Source organism: Anastrepha obliqua, chromosome 5 (genome assembly GCF_027943255.1).
Source record: "Anastrepha obliqua isolate idAnaObli1 chromosome 5, idAnaObli1_1.0, whole genome shotgun sequence".
Lineage (NCBI taxonomy): Eukaryota > Metazoa > Arthropoda > Insecta > Diptera > Tephritidae > Anastrepha > Anastrepha obliqua.
In genome coordinates this window covers 11,937,503-11,959,622 of record NC_072896.1, presented here as the reverse complement: position 1 = coordinate 11,959,622, position 22,120 = coordinate 11,937,503, and the positions used below count along the sequence as shown (strand labels likewise).

Below are 22,120 nucleotides of genomic sequence, written 5' to 3'. Positions count from 1 at the left end.
CAGAAATTGGTGAAAAAATTTGCTCAATAACAGCCGAAAATATTGCTGTTGTAGCTGAGAGTGTTGAAAAAACCGCAGATTTGTCCATTCCTCGTCGTTCTTTGGAATTAGGTATTCCACAAACGTCATTACACCGTATTTTGCATAAAGATTTGGGTCTTAAGGCTTATAAAGTCCAGTTAACACAAAATCAACGTCGTGTCTTTGCTGATTGGGTCGTTGAAATTATCCGGAATTCCATCGAAAAATCTTCTTGAGTGAAGAAATCCACTTCCACCTCGGTGGCTTCGTCAACAAGCAAAATTGTCGGATTTGGGGCTCAAAAAATCCTAGAGTTATTGCTGAAAAGCCTCTCTATCCTCAACGTGTGAGTGTTTGGTGCAGTTTATGGTCCGGCGGAGTCATTGAACCTTACCTTTTCGAAAATGAAGCTGGAGCAACAGTTACGGTGCATGGATTGCACTATCGAGCGATGATTAACGATTTTGTATGGCCGGAATTTGATGGTATTGATCTGGACAACGTTTATTTTCAACAAGACGGCGCTACGTGCCACACAAGCAACGAAACCATTGATTTTTTACGGGAATAACACCTCCTATTGGAAACCCTTTAGCAGAGTGCAAAAATTATTTATATATAAGTACTATAGCTTTTATATTTCTGTTGAAATTTAGTCTAAAGGAGGGTTAAAAATTTTTTTCTGAAGCATTTCAACAATCCAAAACAACAAAATTGTTTACTTGTGCTCGCTGTGAAGACACTGTGCGATGCAGCCAAATAAATTCTGCGCCAGGTGCACAAAAAATTAGCAGGCGACTCCATAAAAATGCTCTTATTACTCAATGGTGGAACTAAAGGGAGATTTTTTAGCTATTATCCTTTTAAACAGTTGATCTAAACAGCTGACGCACGTTTCGTGTTTTGTTTCACTCTCAAACATCTTCAGTTTGGTCTATAATTTAACCATGAATCGTCTTACAAACGAACAACGCTTGCAAATCATTGAATTTTATTATAAAAATGCGTGTTCTGTTAAGAATGTTTAAGATCCACTTTTTTTTATCGAAAAATTGTGTTCAGCGACTAAGCTCATTTTTGGATCAATGGGTACATAAATAAGCAGAATTGTCGATTTTGGAGTGAAGATCAGCCAGAAGAATTGCAGGAGCTACCAATGTATCCAGAAAAGGTCACAGTTTGGTGCGGTTTATGGGCCGGAGGTATCATTGGACCGAACTTCTTCAAAGATGCTGCGAATCGTAACGTAACTGTCATTGGTGAGCGCTACCGTGAAATGATATCCAACTTTTTTGCCCAAAATGCATAAGCTTGACTTGCATGACATGTGCAACAACATTTGCTTGAAATAATCTTCAAACATTAAATTATATGGACTGTACTATCGATTTAAATAAAAATTTCATGCACTTTTCTGAATTTGACGTGTGTTTTTTTGAAAAACTTTCCTATAGCTCTTAAAAATCACTTTACTTTCTTTTTCTTTCTTAAAAGTTATCAGGTCTTCGTCTAACAAAGCCCGATTAAACATTTTATAGAGTGACTAACCATTCAGTCGAACAATCAGTGCTAAGGAAACACAACATAAATTTTTGGCCGCAAATGAGGCTTAAAATTTTATCTTCTTCCAGATCTTAATGATAATAAGTAGACATCTCTTTTTCTCTAGCCAGAAAGGATACTAAGCTTCCACTGCTTAAAAATAGAGGCAGTATTGGAATTCCTATGGCAACAACGGGAGAACATCTCGAAGGTCGTGGCTTGTGTTACTAGTTATTGGCTGTTAGGTAGGCATTCTTTTAAGCTGAGAGTATTTTCTCATAAATACTGCAGGAGTTGTAGAGATGAGGAAGAGAAAAAAACAGTAGAACGCTTCCTTAGTAATTGTCAAGCTTTAGCTAGGAGTAAAGAAAGGTTTTTAGGAAAATACTCTTTTGACTATCTTACAGAACTATTTGGGGGATCGATAAAACGCTTCACAAGAGCATCTAAGTGGGTCCATGATGAATAAACACTGAGGTTCTCGTGTTACACAAATGGGCTAAGTGAGTTGGAAATTATAAACCGGCTACCACAAAAACTTAATCTAACCTATCCCTTTAAAACCCATCTTAAGCGGCTGTGTTAGGGGACTTAACAAATTTCTTGGAAGTATAAACTTTTTTATTTTAACCCCAAGTGATAATTATCTTGCTACATAATTTTAAAGATATCGCTTATCCGTCAGAGTGTAATAAAAAATGTAATTTTTAAATAAAAATGCAAAAATAGCGGAATCTATTAAAAGTATTTCATTAGATGAAATTCTGTACTTACTTTTACTTACGGAGGTATAGTATATTGAAAATATTATTTTTTGTTTTTATTGAATTTTTGCATTATTCCAAAGTTCTCTCGTAGTAATACTGCCTTTTAAGTATAAATAATCTTGGGTCTAAAAGGGTATTGATCAGCCACGATTCGGTTACCTTTCGAGCAGTGAAGAAGTATGCACTGAAATCCAAAAAGGAATAAATTGCAAACTTTTGCACTATGCCATTACTTGGCCATACCCTTTACGGGCTTGCACATACATACATATATAGCATGCACATATACTTATACATATACGAGTACGTAGTGGAGTAGCAGTTGCGTCGGTGCAGTAGGCAGTCGCAGTAAGCTTTGACGTGCGATGTAATCAGCAGACTCGTACTTTAAAATGTGGTAGATCCACTATTATTTGTCGTCGAAGTGTGATAATCTTAAATCTTTTTAAAATGCGTACGTATTATGTGCTCGGTTGCATTAACTGGGTCTCGATTGCGTACAAAAAACCTTGAACCTGAAAATCGAATTACTGGCTAATTGTTTCCTTAGGGCACAGTGGCGTGTGGGACATTTTTTTAATGGGATGATACAAAGATAGTTGAATTTTTTTTTCTGACGAGAATTCTGAAAAGGAAGTGCAACTTTCTAGACAGGATGAAAAGTTATTAAAAATTAATAGTAAATTATTTTAATAATTTAAATAAATTTAGAAAAAACATAATAATACATAATTTTGTTAAAAAAAATTTAAAAAAAACAGGTACAACCATATTTTTTTTTATTAATTTTTAGCATTTTACATTATTTTTAATAAACCAATTTTTTTTGGCTGTAACATAGAATCAATGTATATCCATTATTCTACCCTATAAAAAATGGGCCATCTTAATAAATATTATCATCATCAACATAGTATCAGCGTTCTGAGTAAACCATTGCTTCCGTTACAATTACCCTCCACCACTCGGTCATCAGCTTTTTGTTTGATATCAGATATGCCCATAGCTTCAAAAGCGCGTTCAATGGCATCTCTTCATCGTTTTCTCGGCCGGGCTCCTCTTCTGATGCTTTGTGGATTTGTTTCGAAGATATTTTTTATAGCTCCATTGTTGCTCACTCGTAGAATGTGACCGTACCATCAAATTACAGGTATTTGCGTTTTAATGTACCTGATTACATTTGCACCCCGATAAGGGTGTCTAACTCGTCGTCCTAATAAACACATCCTAATAAATAGCTTTTTCAGTAAATTGTGGGCTTATAAATTTATTTTTACATAAAATTTTTATGCGTCAGTTTTATTGTTACACCTAATATTTTTTCGCCTCACTATGGGCCAGGAGACCCTTATAAGTAGCCAAAATTCATAATTCCCAAAACACCAACAATTTATAACTTTTAATACCGCTATGTACAGGTTTTTGGGTCTCTGATTACGAATATGAAGTCAGATTTCAACAATTCAAAATGGCGGATCCAATATGGCGGACATGAAATTTAAAAAATTGGATTTTTTTCACCAAATTTGGTATTTAGGGGTTTTGATGGTCTCTGATTACGAATATGAAGTCAGATTTCAACAATTCAAAATGGCGGATCCAATATGGCGGACATGAAATTTAAAAAATTGGATTTTTTTCACCAAATTTGGTATTTAGGGGTTTTGATGGTCTCTGATTACGAATATGAAGTCAGATTTCAACAATTCAAAATGGCGGATCCAATATGGCGGACATGAAATTTAAAAAATTGGATTTTTTTCACCAAATTCGGTATTTAGGGGTTTTGATGGTCGCTGATTACGAATATGAAGTCAGATTTCAACAATTCAAAATGGCGGATCCAATATGGCGGACATAAATTTTTTAAAAATAATTATTTTTTACCAAACTTAGTATTTATGGGTTTTTGGGGGCGCTGATTACGAATCTGCTACCAGATTTTAGAAATTAAAAATGTCGAATCCCCTATGCGGACCTTTTTTTTAAATTTTATCTGATTAATTTGAAACTTGTTACTCGGGCTTTTTTATATCGCTGTTGACAAATCTGCAATTAGATTTAAACAATTGAAAATGGTGGATCCAATATCTCAGATAAAGAGACACGCCTGCAGTTAGCCTACATAATAAGTTGTAGTTTCCGGAATCTACCACGAGGAGGTTACAGTGGAGGAGGATTTTCATCTGTAGGAGTCTGTTTCTCATTGACACTATCATAACCTTGTTTGTAAGGCGAATGCCCACTACTCCCATCAAATCCCCAAAGAACACATCAGAGCAGTTTTGAGCTCAGTAATTTTATTTTTTTGAATAAGACAGTGTAAAACTTCTCTTTGTAGTTCTATTATTCTATTCACCGTGTGGTTTAAAAGTTCTTGAAGTGATACTTCAGCTAACGTTTCAGAAATTTTAATTGACTCTTTCGACGGTCTTAACTTTTCTTTGGCTTCTCTAATCGCATTATACGCAGGCCAAATGTCTGCTCCACTAGATTTGGTCGCTAATCGCATATTCTGATAGACTTGTTTAGACATAGAATTATCGAAAAGAAATGCTAAAGCCACTTCTGGGCTTTTCTTTTCTATTGTAGGAAAAGGTTTTGTCATTATTTTTCTAATTTTCTTAGCCTGTTCCTCGTTTTTTGAAAGTTCGTTAAGTACCGATCGCAAATCTGCTTCCCCTGAAACTCGTGCCGCATGACTAGTAGCCATTAATAGTTTCTGACGATCATTATCATGTTCTTCACTGATTTTAGACACTTCTCGTCTTTTCGATCTAGTAGATTTTTCTGCAAAATCGAGCGATGGACGACCTCTTTTAAGTATTTCAGTCTTACTTATTTTAGCTGTGAGGTCTAAGTCAGGAATAGTAAATTCAGAATCTAACCACTCTGAATTTTGTGACTCAAAGACAGCTATTTTCCTACTGCAATGCTGATATTTTGCATTTCTTTTTAACTTTAAACTATTTAAAGCATTTTTCAAGCGTTCCAATCCTTTACAACCTACATCTGATTTATTGATACCAATTTTAGTTAAAATTGAATCAACGGTTATATTCATGTCATTATTACCTAACATAATTTGAAGAACCTCTTTTTTCTTCAATGAAGTCATTATGAATTAAATAAGTTAAAATTGTGTGACTCTTAATACTTGGTTAACTTTTTACACCCTATTGGCAAATGATTGATATACAGTCAACACGCGCATAGATCAGTAAAACTTCATTTTTTTTTTAAAGAAAATGAAAAACCGCAGCAAACCGCACCTTTAGCTTGTTACACATGAACTACTGAAGACGTTAATGTAAAGAAATTGTTAATAGCTTCTGGAGTTTTGCGCAAGGCTCAATCGGCGTATTAATAAGTAGTAAAAAAAACAAAATTTTTCACAATTATACTCAATATTTCTAACATCAGATTTATTTTTTCAGCTATTGACTATTTTCACATATTACATGATTGCAACTAATGAGAAAATGCAATATAATTAATGACAAATACTACATTTCAGTAAAACAGTGACAGTTTAGAACAATAGCTATATGGTGATCATTTAAGCCTTACACTTATATTAACTTATTATACAAGCTTAAATATTTCATTAAAACTTATAACATTTACAAAATAACTACTTTCACTTATCTATATGATGATACTATATTGCATTTTGAAAAATCTTTCAATGACTTTTGGCCAAATTTTTTGGTCTTCTGGCCCACAGTGCGCCTCAATAAAAATTTTGCTTTAATGCGAACGTAGCCAATCGTTGTACTGATTCGTTTACAGAAGCCAGAAGAACAGCACTCGAAAGGAAAGGTTTCACGCTTAACAGCAGGGAATATCCATACTTTTTTTTAAGCAGCTGCAATCTCGTTACTTAGTAGCTACACCACGCAAAGAAGCAGACAATATTTTTAACAAATTGGACACATAAATAATATTCATAAATTCAAAAAATCCCCTCAGTTCTTGTTTGTTTTTTACCAAATAAATTTCACCTACTGCAGTGCCGAATATGCAAATTTATTTGCTGTGAACCGTTAACTGAGTTTGTTTCTCTTCTGCCAACGATTATTACGCATTCATTGTCAATCAATTTTTTAATGCCTTCAATATTTTCGCCCGCCTGCCTTTATCATCATGAATTATAAACACATAAAAAATGCATTAAAATGTGTAATAAAAATAAATTCCCATTGTAAAACTACCGTAACGCGAACCACAACAAATCGTAAATTGCTGAAGCAAGAAATCCTCAAGTATACCAGACAAATTTTAAAAACTTTAAATTTCTATGTAAACAAAAATATGTCCGTTTTCTGGGTCACAGCGCGAATTATTACGAAAGACAGTTGGGGGAGTTCTCCTTTTGCATTTACTTTGCATTCCAACATGCGCGCCTTGCTCACATCACCGGCATTCTAGCGTATTCATGAAGACAAGCAACGACTCGTCGATTTATCCACTCCACTTGGCAGTGCGCAAAAGAAAGTATTTGAGACGCAGGTAAGTGAAGTCATTTAAATGGTTTAAAATAAAAATTCACATACAACTCAGGAGCGTGGCAACACTTTAATTGGCAACATTTACGAGTTTTGTCTAAATTGTTTTTGATTTATTGTGGCCATAGAGAATTTAGCAATGAACTATTCGTTCATGGCAAATATAGCAGATAATCAAATTTCTTGTCTTGTCGTTGGACATAAAGCGCAGGAATCTCATTTATTTGACACCTACGTTTTTGCATATATCAAAGAAGTCTGCTAAGTAGTTAAGCAGTAGCCAGAAACATTGCCTGGTGTGTGTCGTCTCGAGTGCTTTTATATTAGGCGCGTCCATATTTGTCTGGCGTTTCTATTTACTATAAACATTTACATATTTAGTCTTTTATGAGTGCGAAAATTTTGCACAGTCATATGCGAAGGTGATACTCTCATCAGCTGGGATGGAAATTAAGGCCAAGTGGCGCAGCATTTATTCGCCATACAAAAAATTCTATTTCCGATTTAAGGGGTTATATACCGTGTGAGCCCGAAAAAATGGACGATTGTCATAATTTTGTTTAAATATGTTTTAGAACTTTTATATTATTTAAATGAGGCATAGGTATATCATACTGAAGGGTAACTCTCGAAGAATACATTTTGGTGTTTTTATTTTAAAAAATGTTATTATTTATTGTTGATATCGCCCCTCCCCTGAAATGCCGTTTTTTAGAAGAGGTTTGCGGTGATCACGGTAGCGCATGAGCAGCTCAACTAAAATCAAAAACATTAAATGATTATTGTCGCTTTGCACCAAAAAAACGATTTTTGAGGGGTTGAAAAATTAAAAAAAAAATGCGTTTTGGAAAATTTCGGGGTCAAGTCAACTAATCCTAAAATTTAGGGAACTGAAAGTCTTCGGATTTGCGAAAATTCGCGATTAGTTGATATTAACCTCAGGGATAATTTATTTATTTATATTTATTTTTCAAGTTAAAGCGTAGGAATGTTTTAGAATAAAATCTTCTACCTAAGCTAAACTGTAATACAATTCATATTTCTCCAAATTACAAAATTTTCAATTTTTGTCGTGCAAAACATCAATGTGACTGTGCAAGATTAACTATTCAAGAACACATTTTTTTATCGAACACACTTTAAATTTTATAAACTATATAAGCTTCCGATTTGCTCGCCCTCTATTAGTGGCGGCCGCCGTAGCCGAATGGGTTGGTGCGTGATTACCATTCAGAATTCACAGAGAAATCGTTGGCTCGAATCTCGGTGAAAGCAAAATTAATAAAAACATTTTTCTAATAGCGGTCGCCCCTCGGCAGGCAATGGCAAACCTCCGAGTGTATTTCTGCCATGAAAAAGCTCCTCATAAAATATCTGCCGTTCGGAGTCGGCTTGAAACTGTAGGTCCCGCCATTTGTGGAACAACATCAAGACGCACACCACAAATAGAAGGAGGAGCTCGGCCAAACACCTAACAGAAGTGTACGCGCCAATTATTTATTTTATTTTATTAGTGTTTTTAGTCAAAAAGGAAATTTAAAAAAATAACTGAAATTTTGTTTTTTTGGCCATATCCAATACCTGTTTTATCGAGTGGAGAAATAATCGTATGCAAAGAAAATTACATCGAAATTTCATGGACTAGCATCCTTTCGCGGGCTTATCAAAATCCCCACAAAATTATCAATGGCTTGAAAGACAAATAATTCCTATGACACTTCATGGAAAGTCCAGGGCAGAGACCTGGTTTTTTCTAGAAGAACATCAATATATCGAAGTGCCAAATGGAAGGCCTCAGACGAGCCATCACCCAAAAAATCGCGTTTGGAGAAGTCAGAAATCAAGTCGCTGCTCATTTGTTTTTACAATTCCAAGGGAGTTCGTGCCAATGGGCCAAACCATCAATGCAATTTTCTATCTTGGCGTTTTGAAGCTTTTGTTGCATCGCAATCGTCGAATTCGCTCTGAATAGCGCAAAGGAGAGAACTGGCGCTTATTGCATGGTAATGCCCCATCTCTTCGATCCACTCTTGACTGATTTTTTGACTATAAATCGCATTTTAAACATCAATCATTCACCGTATCCGCCTGATATGGCTCCCTGTGACTTCTACCTATTCGGAAAATTACATTTGGCCATGAAAAGAAAATTTTTTGCGTCAATAGAGGCCATCTAAAAGGCTTCTACTGACATTCCGAAGGACATTCCAGATTCCGGTCAATGACCTGAAGCACTCCTTCGAAAAGCTTTTAGATAGCGCAAAACAGTGTATCGAGGTCAAAGGGGACTATTTTGTATAAATAAACTCGAAGTTATCAGAACAAAGCCCCTGTCGTTTCTATTTTAGCTCTGTCTTGTTTATTTTGGACTTCACCTTGTACACCTAAACCTAGAGAGGGAGGCCATACGATTTTACATTTTACGAAACCATGGCTAGTAGAAACAAGCATCTGTCGTTTTTCCGACCTCGAAGATGAAACGCCAGAGCATCTCCTCTGCGAATGTGCAGCTCTCACTTGACGAAGTCTCACACACTTACTATAGATTATGGTACTAAATACATAGGTGATATGAAAAAAAACCAAAGGGAACCCAAATTTCGCAGCGTTCGGAAAAAATCTTTCTGAAAAAACTTATAATTAAGCAAAAACTGAAGGCGAACCATTGTCGGGATTCACTGAAATATGCCAAATAAAAACAAAGTCGCTTAGATTGTGTGCTTTGTGCAGCTTTCATTTTATGAGGAGAAATTCGAATTCTTTAACTCCTTACAATCATTGATTTAATTTTTTAATTCACAATATCAGCTGAGTGAGGTGAGCGTAAAAATAGTCCAATAACATTCAGCTATAGGAACCAAGTTGCTTACGTTGTGCACAATACTGTATAAATTCCACACGAGACCTTAATTATCATTATTCAATAGACGTACTTTAAAACTTTGCATGCACGCGCAGCTCAATGTAACAATTACACAGCGTTGCCTTCTTGTTTTTGGTGTACACTTACAAAAAATGCTTACTACCACACAAAAATGCGTTCAGAGTTCATAAGAGGACAAGCAGAAAAATTTAGTACTTACACCCCTACGCACAAACATATATACATATTTATTATGAATGCATCGCACGTGCGGCTAAAGTAAATATCGATGATGGATGAGTTCAGCGTTCTCAACATGAATTAGAAATTACAATGAGGATTAAGGACAATGAACCAGTTAAATGGTAATAGCGAAATAGGTACTGAAATTGGTGTGAAATTAAAAAAAAAATTATTTTAAAAAAATATCTATTCTAGATTATACTCGTAGTAAAAAAGTAAGTGTGTTTAACTGAAAATCAGGCGCAAAAGTAAAAAAAATAAATAAGAAGCATTCATTTCTTGATAAAGCGTGACTCGACAAGCCCCTCTGCCTAAGCACCTTTTCCGAATACTAAACAAACTCACAAATGTGTGTGAGTTTGTCAATGAAGTGGCAAACAATTAATTAGCGTATTGTTGGCTACACCTTAAAAAAACGAAAAAAAAATGTAAAAGTCATGGCTGCTGCTCAAGCTGCTCTCAGTCAAAGCGTAAAGCAACAGGCAACAATGAAATAGAAATGCAAGTGGCGATTCTAAATTATGTAGCTGTCAAATAATTTGTCAAATATACTTAAATGGCTTTTTGAACTGACTGAATGTCAATACGAAATGCGGGTCTAATTTGCCGCACAGAAAAATATGATAAAATAGAAATTCTCAAGAAAATCATTGTTGTAGCAAAAGCAAATGGAATATCAGTGACGCGTGCGCATATTTACTCTGTATCGAGCAAATGGCCAAAAACAAAACTACGAGTGAGGTGAAGAAACTTGACAATATGATTTTGGCTGCGGAGTGAATGTGGCGATTGGCATTCAGCATGGCACAGGCGAGCGGACCATTTAAGTATAATGTTAATATTGAGCAATCAATCTAAGCATACAAACAATGGCAATGGCGGTAGAGAATTTTGGAAAGGAGATGCTTTTTCTCGTCTGATCTCCACTTGATTTGTGCTTGTTGAAATTTAAAATTTAAGCTTTGAAACAGTAACAAAATGTGGTTGTCCAGTGTTGTTAACTTGAGTTATACGAATACAAAGAGTTTATCAAAAGATATTGTTTTAAAATATTATAAAATATACACAAATTTATTTTCTTTCAGGTTTCACTATTTTTATGCAAAAAACGGCTTTTAATAATTTTACATCTTAAATTTGAATTAAAATTTTTTTTACTCTTAATAAATTTTAATCACTTAAATGTCCACCATGAGCAGGTAAGCATCTGCCGATCTTGATTTTTCTTTGCCTAAAATAATGTTTACTAATATTCTTAAATCGATGCCCTATTTTAAGTATTAGGTGCGCAACTAAGTTCTCGCTACAATTTTATTCTGAAATAAAAAATAGTTTAAAAAACTAAAAAAAACACGCTTTTATTGCCAATCGAACTAAAAAGTATAAAATAAATTTTAATGACAAAGAGACCTATAATGAAGTAATAGCAAATCGAACGGTCAGTCATAGTCAACTACCTCAGAACAGAATTATAACAAAAATTAAGATACAAATAGAGTAATTCAAATTAGAGTTAAAAGCGTGGGATGCTTGATATAGTAAATATTACAATCATTCTATTGGCAACTACCTATGTACAGAGGGTTATGAAAGTGAAGCAAAATGCATCCCACGCTTTTAACTCGAATTTGAATTATTCTATTTGTATCTTAAGTTTATTTATAATTCTGTTCTGAGGTAGTTTACTATGACTGATCGTTCGATTTGCTATTACTTCATTATAGGTCTCTTTGTCATTAAAATTTATTTTATACTTTTTAGTTCGATTGGCAATAAAAGCGTGTTTTTTAGTTTTTTAAACTATTTTTTATTTTCTACTTTTTAGTTCGATTAGCAAAAAAGCGTGTTTTTTTTAAAACTATTTTTTATTATGAATGAAAATTATTGTTATCATTGCCACTCCATTGGCCAGTTTTTTTTCGATTTTCGTGGTGTGGTGCACTATGAATTCCTTCCACCTGGCCAAACTGTTAATAAGGAATATTATTTGAGCGTTATACGTCGTTTACGTGAAGCAATTCATCTAAAATGACCAGAATTATGAGCCAACAATTCTTGGTTTTTGCATCATGATAATGCACCGTCTCACACTGCACTCGTTCTTCGTGACCATTTCGCCAAAAATTCCACGCATATCGTTCCGCAACCACCGTATTCGCCTGATTTGGCTCCGTGTGGCTTCTGGCTATTCCCAAAACTCAAGAGACCACTCCGGGGAACGCGTTTCGAGTCGATTGAGGAGATAAAAGCTGAATCGAAGAAGGTGCTGATGGCTATACCGAAAATGGACTATTTGGCATGTTTCGGGGATTGAAAAAATCGTTGGCATAAGTGTATTTCATCGAGAGGGGATTGTTTTGAAGGGGATGAAATTGGTTTACAAGAATAAATAAAGATTTTTCATTTTACAACCAAATTCACCTTACTTTTTGCCCACAGGTAAAAAAAGAAAATATTAATCCTGGCAATCCTAATAAGGATAATGGAAAACTTTTATCAAATTATTGCATTGTCATCGGTGTGCAAAATTTCAAGTCGATCAGATTTTTAGAAGCCAGTGAAAATTAAGCTCAAAGATTCCGTTACATACATACATACATACAACCCGACCTAATAAAAGTGTGTTAAAAATGGTTACAAGTGAATCCTTGAAAGTATTTTACATCGCTGGCTACTACTTTTCCTCATCTTTCTGGTTGATCTCGTATACCGTCGCGGTAAAATTGTTCATCTTTTGAGGTTATCCACGGATTAAGCCATTTTTTAATGCCTTTATATGAATGTGCTGGTCAGCTAGACCATGTGCCATCGATCAGAACAGGTGATAATCGGACGGCGCAATATCTGGAGAATATGGCGGGTGGGGTAGGATTTCCATTTCAGTGTTTCCAGGTAGGTTCTAACGGGTGTGGCAACGTGCGGCCGAGCGTTTTTATGCTGTAGAATCACTTTTTCATGTCTCTCCGCGTATTGCGCCCGCTCCTCGCGCAGTTCTCCGTTCAATCGCATCAATTGAAGTCGATACCGATCCCCAGTGATGGTTTCGCTTGGTTTTAACAGTTCATTATAAATAACACCAACTTGGTCCCACCAAATACATAGCATAAGCTTCGCTGCGTGAATATTCGGCCGAGCCGACGACGTAGAAGCATGACCGGGCAGTCCCCATGACTTTCTTCTCTTTGGATTGCTGTAATGAATCCATTTTTCATCAACCGTTACGATGTGATGCACTCTTCCTTTTTTTCCGCTGGAGCAGTTGTTCACATGCGAAAAAACGACGTTCGACATCCCTTGGTTTTAACTCATATGGAGCCCAAGTCCCCTGTTTCTGAATCATTCCAAAAGCATGCAATCGCTTGGAAATGGGTTGGCGGGTAACTCCTTATACTGAAGCAAGCTCTTCTTGCATTTCACACGGATCCTCATTGAGCAATGACTCCAATTCAGTGTCTTCGAAGGTTTTTGGCCTTCCTTCACGTGGGCGGTCGTCAACATTTAAATCACCGTCTTTGAAGCGACGGAACCAATCTCGGCACGTTGTTTCACTTAAAACAGCATCTCCATAAACCTTGTGTAGCTCTCGATGCGCTTCAGCCGCCGTTTTTTTTCGAATGAAAGAGGAAAATCAAAGCTTCCCGCAAATGACGATTATTCGGTACAAAATCAGACATTTTCACAAAACCAAAAGTATATGATACCAAAACAAAATCACTAATGTGTCGAAGCAGTTTATTTACGATATGTCTAAGCTTGGTTTATGACGTTTAGGTTATCGACACACTGCTGGCGGCATATTGACAAACAGCGGAAACTTAGTTGCGTACCTAATACAATTTTTAAATAATTGGTAAGAAATCATTGTTTTATAGGCTAAATATGCAAAATAAATAAAATTCACCAAACAGTCGTTTCATGAATGCCTAATTGTTGGAACCGTCGAGACATCGATTTTGAAGGTTGTCTAGCAACACTTTGCGCTACAGCAGCAAAATTATCAAAATATTCCCAACACAACGCCCACATTTTGGTATGCCAGTGCTGTATCCATCCTTATCAGAATCGACAAAATCAGTTTCTTGAAACTTTCTCTCATTTGGACGATTATTTCTACCAAAAAATTACGATTTGTTGTTCTAAAATATCGCCCAGTTTCATATTAAGTTTCAATCAGTTTAATGCGTTGTTCTATCGTGTAAATATGAACATTTGTCTATTTGACAAATGTCAAAGATGACATTAAAAAAGGTATTGGCTAGGAACTATTCACTACTGACATCTAGGCGTCACTTTTGAAGACCCCTTTATTGGAAGCCATTCAACTTGTCTATTTTTGTCAAATGTTGTAGCTTCGCTGACTGAATATAATTGTAACACATTCGCTAAAAAGTCCCGGGCCTAACAAAGAAAACATTCCATTCGAAACAATCTTTCCTACGCCGCTCTAAGATTTCAATACCACTGTTGTTGAACGATTTATCTTTTGCCTCAAAATAGTTCCCAGTTTCAGCGATAACCTCTTCATTCAAGCGAAATTTGTTATCGGCGAGCATTTTTTAGGTCTGCGAACAGCCAGTAGTCGCTTGAAGTGAATGAATAGAATATCATGAAATTTTAACAGCTGTCTATTCAAGACTACAACTAACTGAAAAAGAGGTGAATGCAATAAAACTAGTGCCACCTATGTGCTAGGCCTGGTACGTTTCAGTCCATTTGTTATAATTAGATATCATCTACTAGAGGTATCGTCTACCAGAATAAGGGTAGTTTTCTCAATTGCATGTTTATGTAAGGACCATGAAAGAAACAGATAAATTTATGGACATAAAAAAATTCGATCTCATTTTCTCAACAACTAATTAAAAATTTATTTAATATGATCATTAAGATCGAAAATGGGAATACAACAAAAGAAAAAGAGGTAAAATCTTCACTGCAGAAGAAGAGGTGATCTTTTTCAATTTGTTGGAGTAATACAGAATGATGATTGAGAATAGAAATTCTCAAATTCAAATTCCTTGTGAAAAATTCTCTTGGAATCGTAAAAACAAATGAGCATAGACTTGATTTTTTACTTCTCCAAACGCGATTTTTTGGCTGGTGGCTCGTCTGGGGCCTTCCATTCGGCACATTGACGCTTAGCTTCAGGACGTAAAGGACGTTTTCGTCTTTTTTCGCTTCTTTTTTCGCCTGAGCAATTTTTGGTCCTCAGTTAACTTGTGCGGAATGATGTTTTGGAGGTATTCAACTCCGATTCCATGAATTTCAACGATGATTTCGGTTCATTTTTGATAAATTTATGATGAATTTCGATGGAGTTTTCGGTGATTACTGATTTTGGGCGACCCTTACAGTCATTGTCATTTATGTCCTCACCGCAATCTCTGAAACGAGTAAACCACTCATGAACTCTGGCACGAGGTAGAAAATCATCTATCAGTGGAAGTAGTGGTAAGCTGTATATTGCACAGGTAGACCTCTACTGAGCTGACATTTTTCGACTTACCTATTTTTTTATTACGAATTCCCACTGAAAGAAATGGGGGCTATCCATACACCCATCTACTGACTTCAATTTCGAAGGAAAAGTGCGAGTGAGGTATAAGATATTGATGTCTGATTTCAAATAACTGGAACAAGTGGTTGGTCCAATTTTTGATAGCTCGGTCCAATATGTGAGACATTAGCGTGAACAATTTTTAAATAAACATTTTATGCCTCTTCAAGCACACGCATCGTAAACTACTGCAATGAAGAAATAATTAAAATAAATTTTTGGAATACAAAATTTTAATTCCAAGTGGACACGTAAAAATTAAGAAATCATTCAGCAGCTTTTTTATCAAATTATGCTTTAAATTCAAATAAGAAATTTTAGCTTTTTTCTACGCAAGTTGCTTCATCATGCAAAGAAAATTTCTGTTGACAACAATTTCAGCCCACGCCAGCCAATTAAAACCGTTTCTATTGAGCCAATAAGGCAATGCCGAAGTGGCCACTTGTAGCAGTGAGATTAGATCTCTTCTTACCATCTACATCTTCATTTCGCATTTTTGTGCCATAAACAGTAGTGCACCTAATTGACCGCTTGGGAATTCATTGAATTTTGAAGTGTCTATTTTAGTTTTTGCGCATAATTAAGAGACATTAATTGGGCAACTAACTGCCGTTATTTTTGGGCGATGATAACGAATTTTCGATTTTGCAGAGTTTTTTTAATTTGCAATAAAATCACTTGGAATAAATAAAAATAAATAAATAAAAATTGTATCCCATGATTTCAAATGCCGTGATCTTTGCACGCAGTTGATGGTAGTTTATACACCTCCATGTCAAGTGATTCAAGTTATACATTACCGTAAATTCGTTTATTCTGTAGTAGTAGAATAAGAAGTAAACAGAAAAACTTTAAGAAAAAATGAATATTGGGTATGGGAACAAGTTTCCGTCCTTTCTTAGCCAAAGTTACGAATTATTTAAACAATGAAATATTTTGTGAAGTATGTGCCATTGAAAGCTACATTTTTACGCCACCTTTCAGGCAGCATCCGGATTCGAGATCTTTTGACTTGATCCATTCATTCGGCCAGTTTGCGATGCTCTCGTAAGAAGTGAACCGCTCTCCAAAAAGGGCTGACTGCATTGATCGGAACAGATGGTAATCCGAAGTTACAATGTTCGGGAAATACGGCGGGTGGGGCAAGATTTCCCAATTCAGTACCTCTAAATATTTCTGGACCGATTTAGAAATGTGTGGCCTGGCGTTGTCATGCAGCAAAATCAATTTGTCATGTCTACCGTCCTATTCCGGACGCTTTTCTTGTAGAGTAACGAACGCCAGTGATGGTTTAAGATGGTTTAAGGAGTTCATTATAGATGACACCCTTCTGATCCCACCAGATATACATCATACCCTTTGAAGTATGAATATTTTTTTTCGCTGTCGATGGACTTGGTTCACCTGGCAGGCTCCAACATATTCGACGCTTAGGGTTGTCATAATGGATTCATTTTTCATTGCCAGGGACGATGTGATGCAGAAAACCTTTTTTTTCCTGCCGTTCAAGAAGTATCTCACACATCACCAAACGTCTCTCGATATCCCTCTCCTTCAATTGATGTGGCAGCCAGTTACCTGATTTCTGGACTATTCCCATTGCGTGCAAACGTTTACCGACGATTGATCTGTCAACATCTCGTTCTTTATCCCTCACGTCGAAATTGCCACTTTGGAAGCGCCGAAATCACTCTTTACAAGTTGTATTTGATGGAGTGTGATTACCGTAAATATTTTGCTGCACTTTTCCTTGAAAGGTAATTATGAAGCATTACTTCTCGCAAATACTGTTTTTTTGGGACGAACGTAGACATTTTTGGCAACAGGTAAAAGAAGATCTTTACGCTTCAAACGTCAACTACTGCGAACGAGACCTCACATATACAACTTCAAATCACCAATATATTACTAGAGCAAACACAAAAATAGTACGAGTATCAGTAGCGACACCTCTTTTACGAGGGCGGAAACTTATTCCCACACCCAATAATTTTGATTTTTATTCAATACTGAAAATTTGGTATAGAGTTTTTAAAGTTAAATATCTTCCATTCTTTGTAAAATTTTCATAAAGTTAAATAACTTTTTTTTTATCTATACTATAAAGGTGAATTCTGTACGTTGTCCGCGCATCACTAAGAAACGACAACACCAAATGACGTAAAGATTTTTATGCATTCATATTTTCACCCAATGAAAGTTATAGGCATGTTTTTATGATTGAACTCCCTTCCCACAGCCCCCAGGCCGCGCCACCACTCTCATTCGTCACTAATAATCGAATATTTGCTTAAATTTTATCTAAAAAATCTTAGTTTTTCCTATTTCCCACTATTTATAGCACACTCTAAACTTCATAATCCGCATAAGCTGTTCAACTATGACCCAAATGCAAAGTTCAAAAACGGTTTGAGATAGAAAATTAATAAAAATAATTTTGCTTGATATTTTTCTGATTGGTTGTTTTGATTTTATTCAACGAGGCATAGCAACGGATGCCGGGTATTGTAATATTATGGTTATTAATAAAAAAATATTTTCTATGAAATTATTGTTTGTAATTCTTTTATATACATATCCTAAATTAAAAGATTTTCTAGGTCAGAATTTACTTTTTTCAAACAAACATTTTGAGAAAAAGATATAATAATATAAAAAAAATGAATTTTATTTTATTTAAAGTTTTTTTAAATTATAATTTTGTTTAAAATGTTTTAAAATTTTAATTTAAAAATTTTTTAGGTTGGAATTTAATTTTTCAAACAAACTTATTGTGAAAACAATAAAATTCAAAAAAAATTTTTTTAAAGCATTACTTACTTAGCTCGCAGCCACAACCGATGGTCGGTCTTGACCGCTACCAAAATGTTGCGCCAATCGCCTCTGCATTACGCGCGCTGACGCCAGTTAGAAACACCAAGTGCGGTCAGGTCGTCGTCGACTTGGTCTATCCAACGTAGACGAGTGCGTCCTTTTTTGCGAGTTCCACCAATGCATTTCGAAAAGGGCACCTTTTTTGCTGGCGTTTTATTGTCCATTCGCTTAACGCGACCTAACCAGGCAGTCGCTAAATATTAATGCGCTTCACTACGACGATGTCGGCGTACAGCTCGATGGTCCATCTTATTCGGTATGCATCATTCACGCAAATTGGACTATAGAACTTGCGAAGAATTTTTTTCTTAAAAGCTTCTAATAATCGCCCATCGGTGTTCCTCAATGTCCAGGACTTAGCGCCATACAGTAAGAGGGGAAGGATGAGTGATTGATAGAGCGTTTTTTCGTGCATCGAAAGAGGGCTCTGCTTTTCAATTGCCTATCCAGCCTAATGTAGCGCCTATTGGCAAGAGTTATTCTTCGCTGGATCTCTTGGCTGACGTTGTTAGTGGTATTAATGCTGGGTCTTTGGTAGACAAAGTCCTTGACTACACCGAACTCGTAATTGTCAATCGCAACATGCTGTCCACTACGTATAGACTTTTTGGTTTATAAAAGTATGTTTTATACTAAAATTAGAAAACCAAATTATAAAATACTTATTAAAAAACCGCAAAATGTAAAAAAAAAAATCTTTTTTAACTCTAGAAAAAAAAAAACAAAAAAATACAAAATATTAAAAAACCGAGAAAAGTAACAAATGATATTTTTTTTAATTAAAAAAAAAACACAAATAAAAAATACAAATTACTAAAAAATATTACAAAACCGAAAAAGGAAAAAAAATATATTTTTGTTTTAAACTCAAAAGAAAAAAAATTATAATATTTTAAAAGAAGCCAACTATAAAAATTCTATACCAAAACTTTCAACATTTAATTAAACTCAAAATTACAGAGCTTTTTGAACCATTTTTTTAGTATACTTTTTTTTATACTCAAGACTACAAATAAAGTCATTTTCGGATAAATTGCCGGCAACTTCCTTAATTCTTGGTTCACTTTACAAGGAGTCCCTCTACAAGCATATGCATACATACACACATACATATACATTAGCTATTGAGTAGCATACTAAAGTTTTCTTTTCCCTTTTAAAAACATTACATTTTTCATTGCAGCTCACCAAGAAGCTGCTGCATTAGAAGTCCACTCATCGGAGGAATCATCGCGTTATCGACGCCAGCTCTTCTACGATCCCTCTCTTTTGATGCTCACGAATTTCGGCGCTGAAGGTAGTAAATGCATTACTTCGCGCGGTTACGCTGGCATCTGCGTGCGCTTCACTGCCTGCCAGCAATTTTATCGTTTCAAACGACAACTTAATTTTCTCGCCTTGCGTCAGTGGCCCCAAACACCGGGCGTAGGACAGGATATATGCAGTTTCTACGATCCATTTGGACGTCCAAATAGTGGCATCTGCTGTACGGGCACATTTATGGGCAATGGTTTGGGAGGTGCTGGCATGCTTCCACCTTTTATCTACCCGGGTGGTGTGAATCCCTTACCCACACCACCTACCATACCAACAAGACCGTCAAATGAACCCGAAGAGGACGAGTTGGAAGAGGAAAAAGATGAGGAAGATATTATTGAGTTGGATCACCCAACGGAAATTGATCCCTTAGTGGATCCATTACATGTGCCAGCAGCTGGTGGTAGGCCAGAATTTCAGGCAGAAAACAATGTCGTCTATGATCCCATCAAGGAAGATGAGGATAGCAAACCGCAAACTACTACAGGCACACCAGTATCGACGTACAATGAATTTGCCTATCAATGGCCAAGTCAGTTTGGAAATCAATTTACAGGCGCACACCAATGGCCACCACCATTACCAACACACCCACCGTCCGCCGCTGTATGGCCGCCGCCATTGCCAACACATCCACCCAATCACCACTATCCAACACACGCTTCGGTGACCACTAGACCAACAGCGCACACAACCACACGTCGCACCACCACAAAGCGGCCAGCCACAGTGACTACTCCACGACCAACCACAACAACAACACGTCGGCCAAGTTATCCTAGTTACCCTGGATACCCTGGTTATCCCAATTATCCGACATATCGTCCGACTGCAGCGCCAACAACAACACATCGTCCAACGTACCCCGCAACGCCAATCTCAAGTGGCTCCTCTAATCACGGCTTACCTGCGCAATGCGGCATTAAGAACCCAGCAACGCCGGATCAGGAACGTATTGTGGGCGGCACCAATGCGAGTCCACACGAATTTCCATGGATTGCGGTGCTCTTCAAGTCGGGCAAACAATTCTGTGGCGGCAGTGTGATTACGAAAAATCATATTTTGACAGCGGCGCATTGTGTGGCCAGGTGAGTATTTTGAATATTTTCATGATGGTTTGTAATTGTGTGTGTTATTTGGCAGAATGACGTCATGGGATGTGGCGGCACTAACGGCACATCTTGGCGACTACGATATACGCACCAATTACGAGGTGCAACATGTTGTGCGCCGCATTAAACGTTTGGTGCGCCATAAGGGTTTCGATTTTAGTACATTGGTGAGTGTAGGAAGGAGAGTAAAAGGAGAGAGTCATTCTTTCAACTATTACATTTTTTTATATCTCCTTACAGCACAACGATATAGCCATATTGACTGTGAATGAGCCCATGAAGTTCACCTACGAAGTGCAACCGATTTGCTTGCCCACCGGCAGCAGTCAGCTAAGCCGCAGTTACAGCGGCAAGGTGGCGACCGTAGCTGGCTGGGGTAGTCTGCGCGAAAATGGTCCACAGCCATCAATTCTGCAGAAAGTGCAGATACCAATTTGGGCGAATCAAGATTGTGCGCGGAAGTACGGGCGTGCGGCGCCGGGTGGCATTATTGAGTCGATGGTGTGCGCCGGGCAGGCGTCTAAGGATTCGTGTAGTGTAAGAAAAATTTGAATATCAAATACCAAATATTAAGTGTTAGTAATATGTGGGGCCGATGATTTTTCGCTTTTTAGTTCGTTATATAATTAAAACAAAAAGTCGCCTCCCCTATTTAGTTGTGCTACACTTCTGCCATTTTCTTACTTGCTGATATTAAATTCAATCTTATTTATGCTTTCAGGGCGACTCCGGCGGTCCGTTGATCGTTAATGAGAGCGGCCGTTATACGCTGGTCGGTATTGTGTCTTGGGGCATTGGTTGCGGCAAGGGTGAATATCCGGGCGTCTATACGAGAATCACTTCATTGCTGCCTTGGATTTATAAGAATATCAAATAGGTTAAATGAATTTTGCTGAAAATATAATGAAAAGCCACGTGATAATTTTAAATCGATTACTTTAGTATTTTTCTAATTGTAAAATTTGAACGAGTCGAAATGAATAAATTTCTTTGTAAGAATTGGCGGTTTTTCTTAAATTACAATCTAGCATTTAGTGTCGATAGAGCAGTGCGTCAACTGATCGCGTAATTTGGCGTTGTTTGAATTGGGTTGCATAATTTTAGGCGAATGCTGTGCTATGATGGCGACAGGAGGTTAACTGTGAAATATTTTGAAAAGCGGAAAGTAATTCATTCGAATGTGCATTACAAAATAAATCTGTGAGATTAAGCGCCTAGGATAAATGGCTGCCTTTGGAAAAGACCCTCTTGGACAAATAATCAAAATTTGTCCGTTTTGATAGCATAAAGGGCGGAGGGGGAGCTGGGGGAGAACA

The 22,120-nt window shown here is 36.5% G+C and overlaps 1 protein-coding gene across 1 annotated transcript in view; it reads left to right on the top strand.

The window, feature by feature from the left end:
* Positions 1 to 21,681, top strand: part of LOC129248632 (transmembrane protease serine 9) — a 41,831-nt gene extending 20,150 nt beyond the window's left edge. The window contains exons 2-5 of the mRNA XM_054888256.1: positions 19,559 to 20,780; positions 20,836 to 20,971; positions 21,045 to 21,341; positions 21,526 to 21,681. Coding sequence (XP_054744231.1) covers positions 19,559 to 20,780; positions 20,836 to 20,971; positions 21,045 to 21,341; positions 21,526 to 21,681 — 1,811 coding nt within the window. The remainder of the gene's footprint in view (positions 1 to 19,558; positions 20,781 to 20,835; positions 20,972 to 21,044; positions 21,342 to 21,525) is intronic.
* Positions 21,682 to 22,120: the final 439 nt, after the last annotated feature.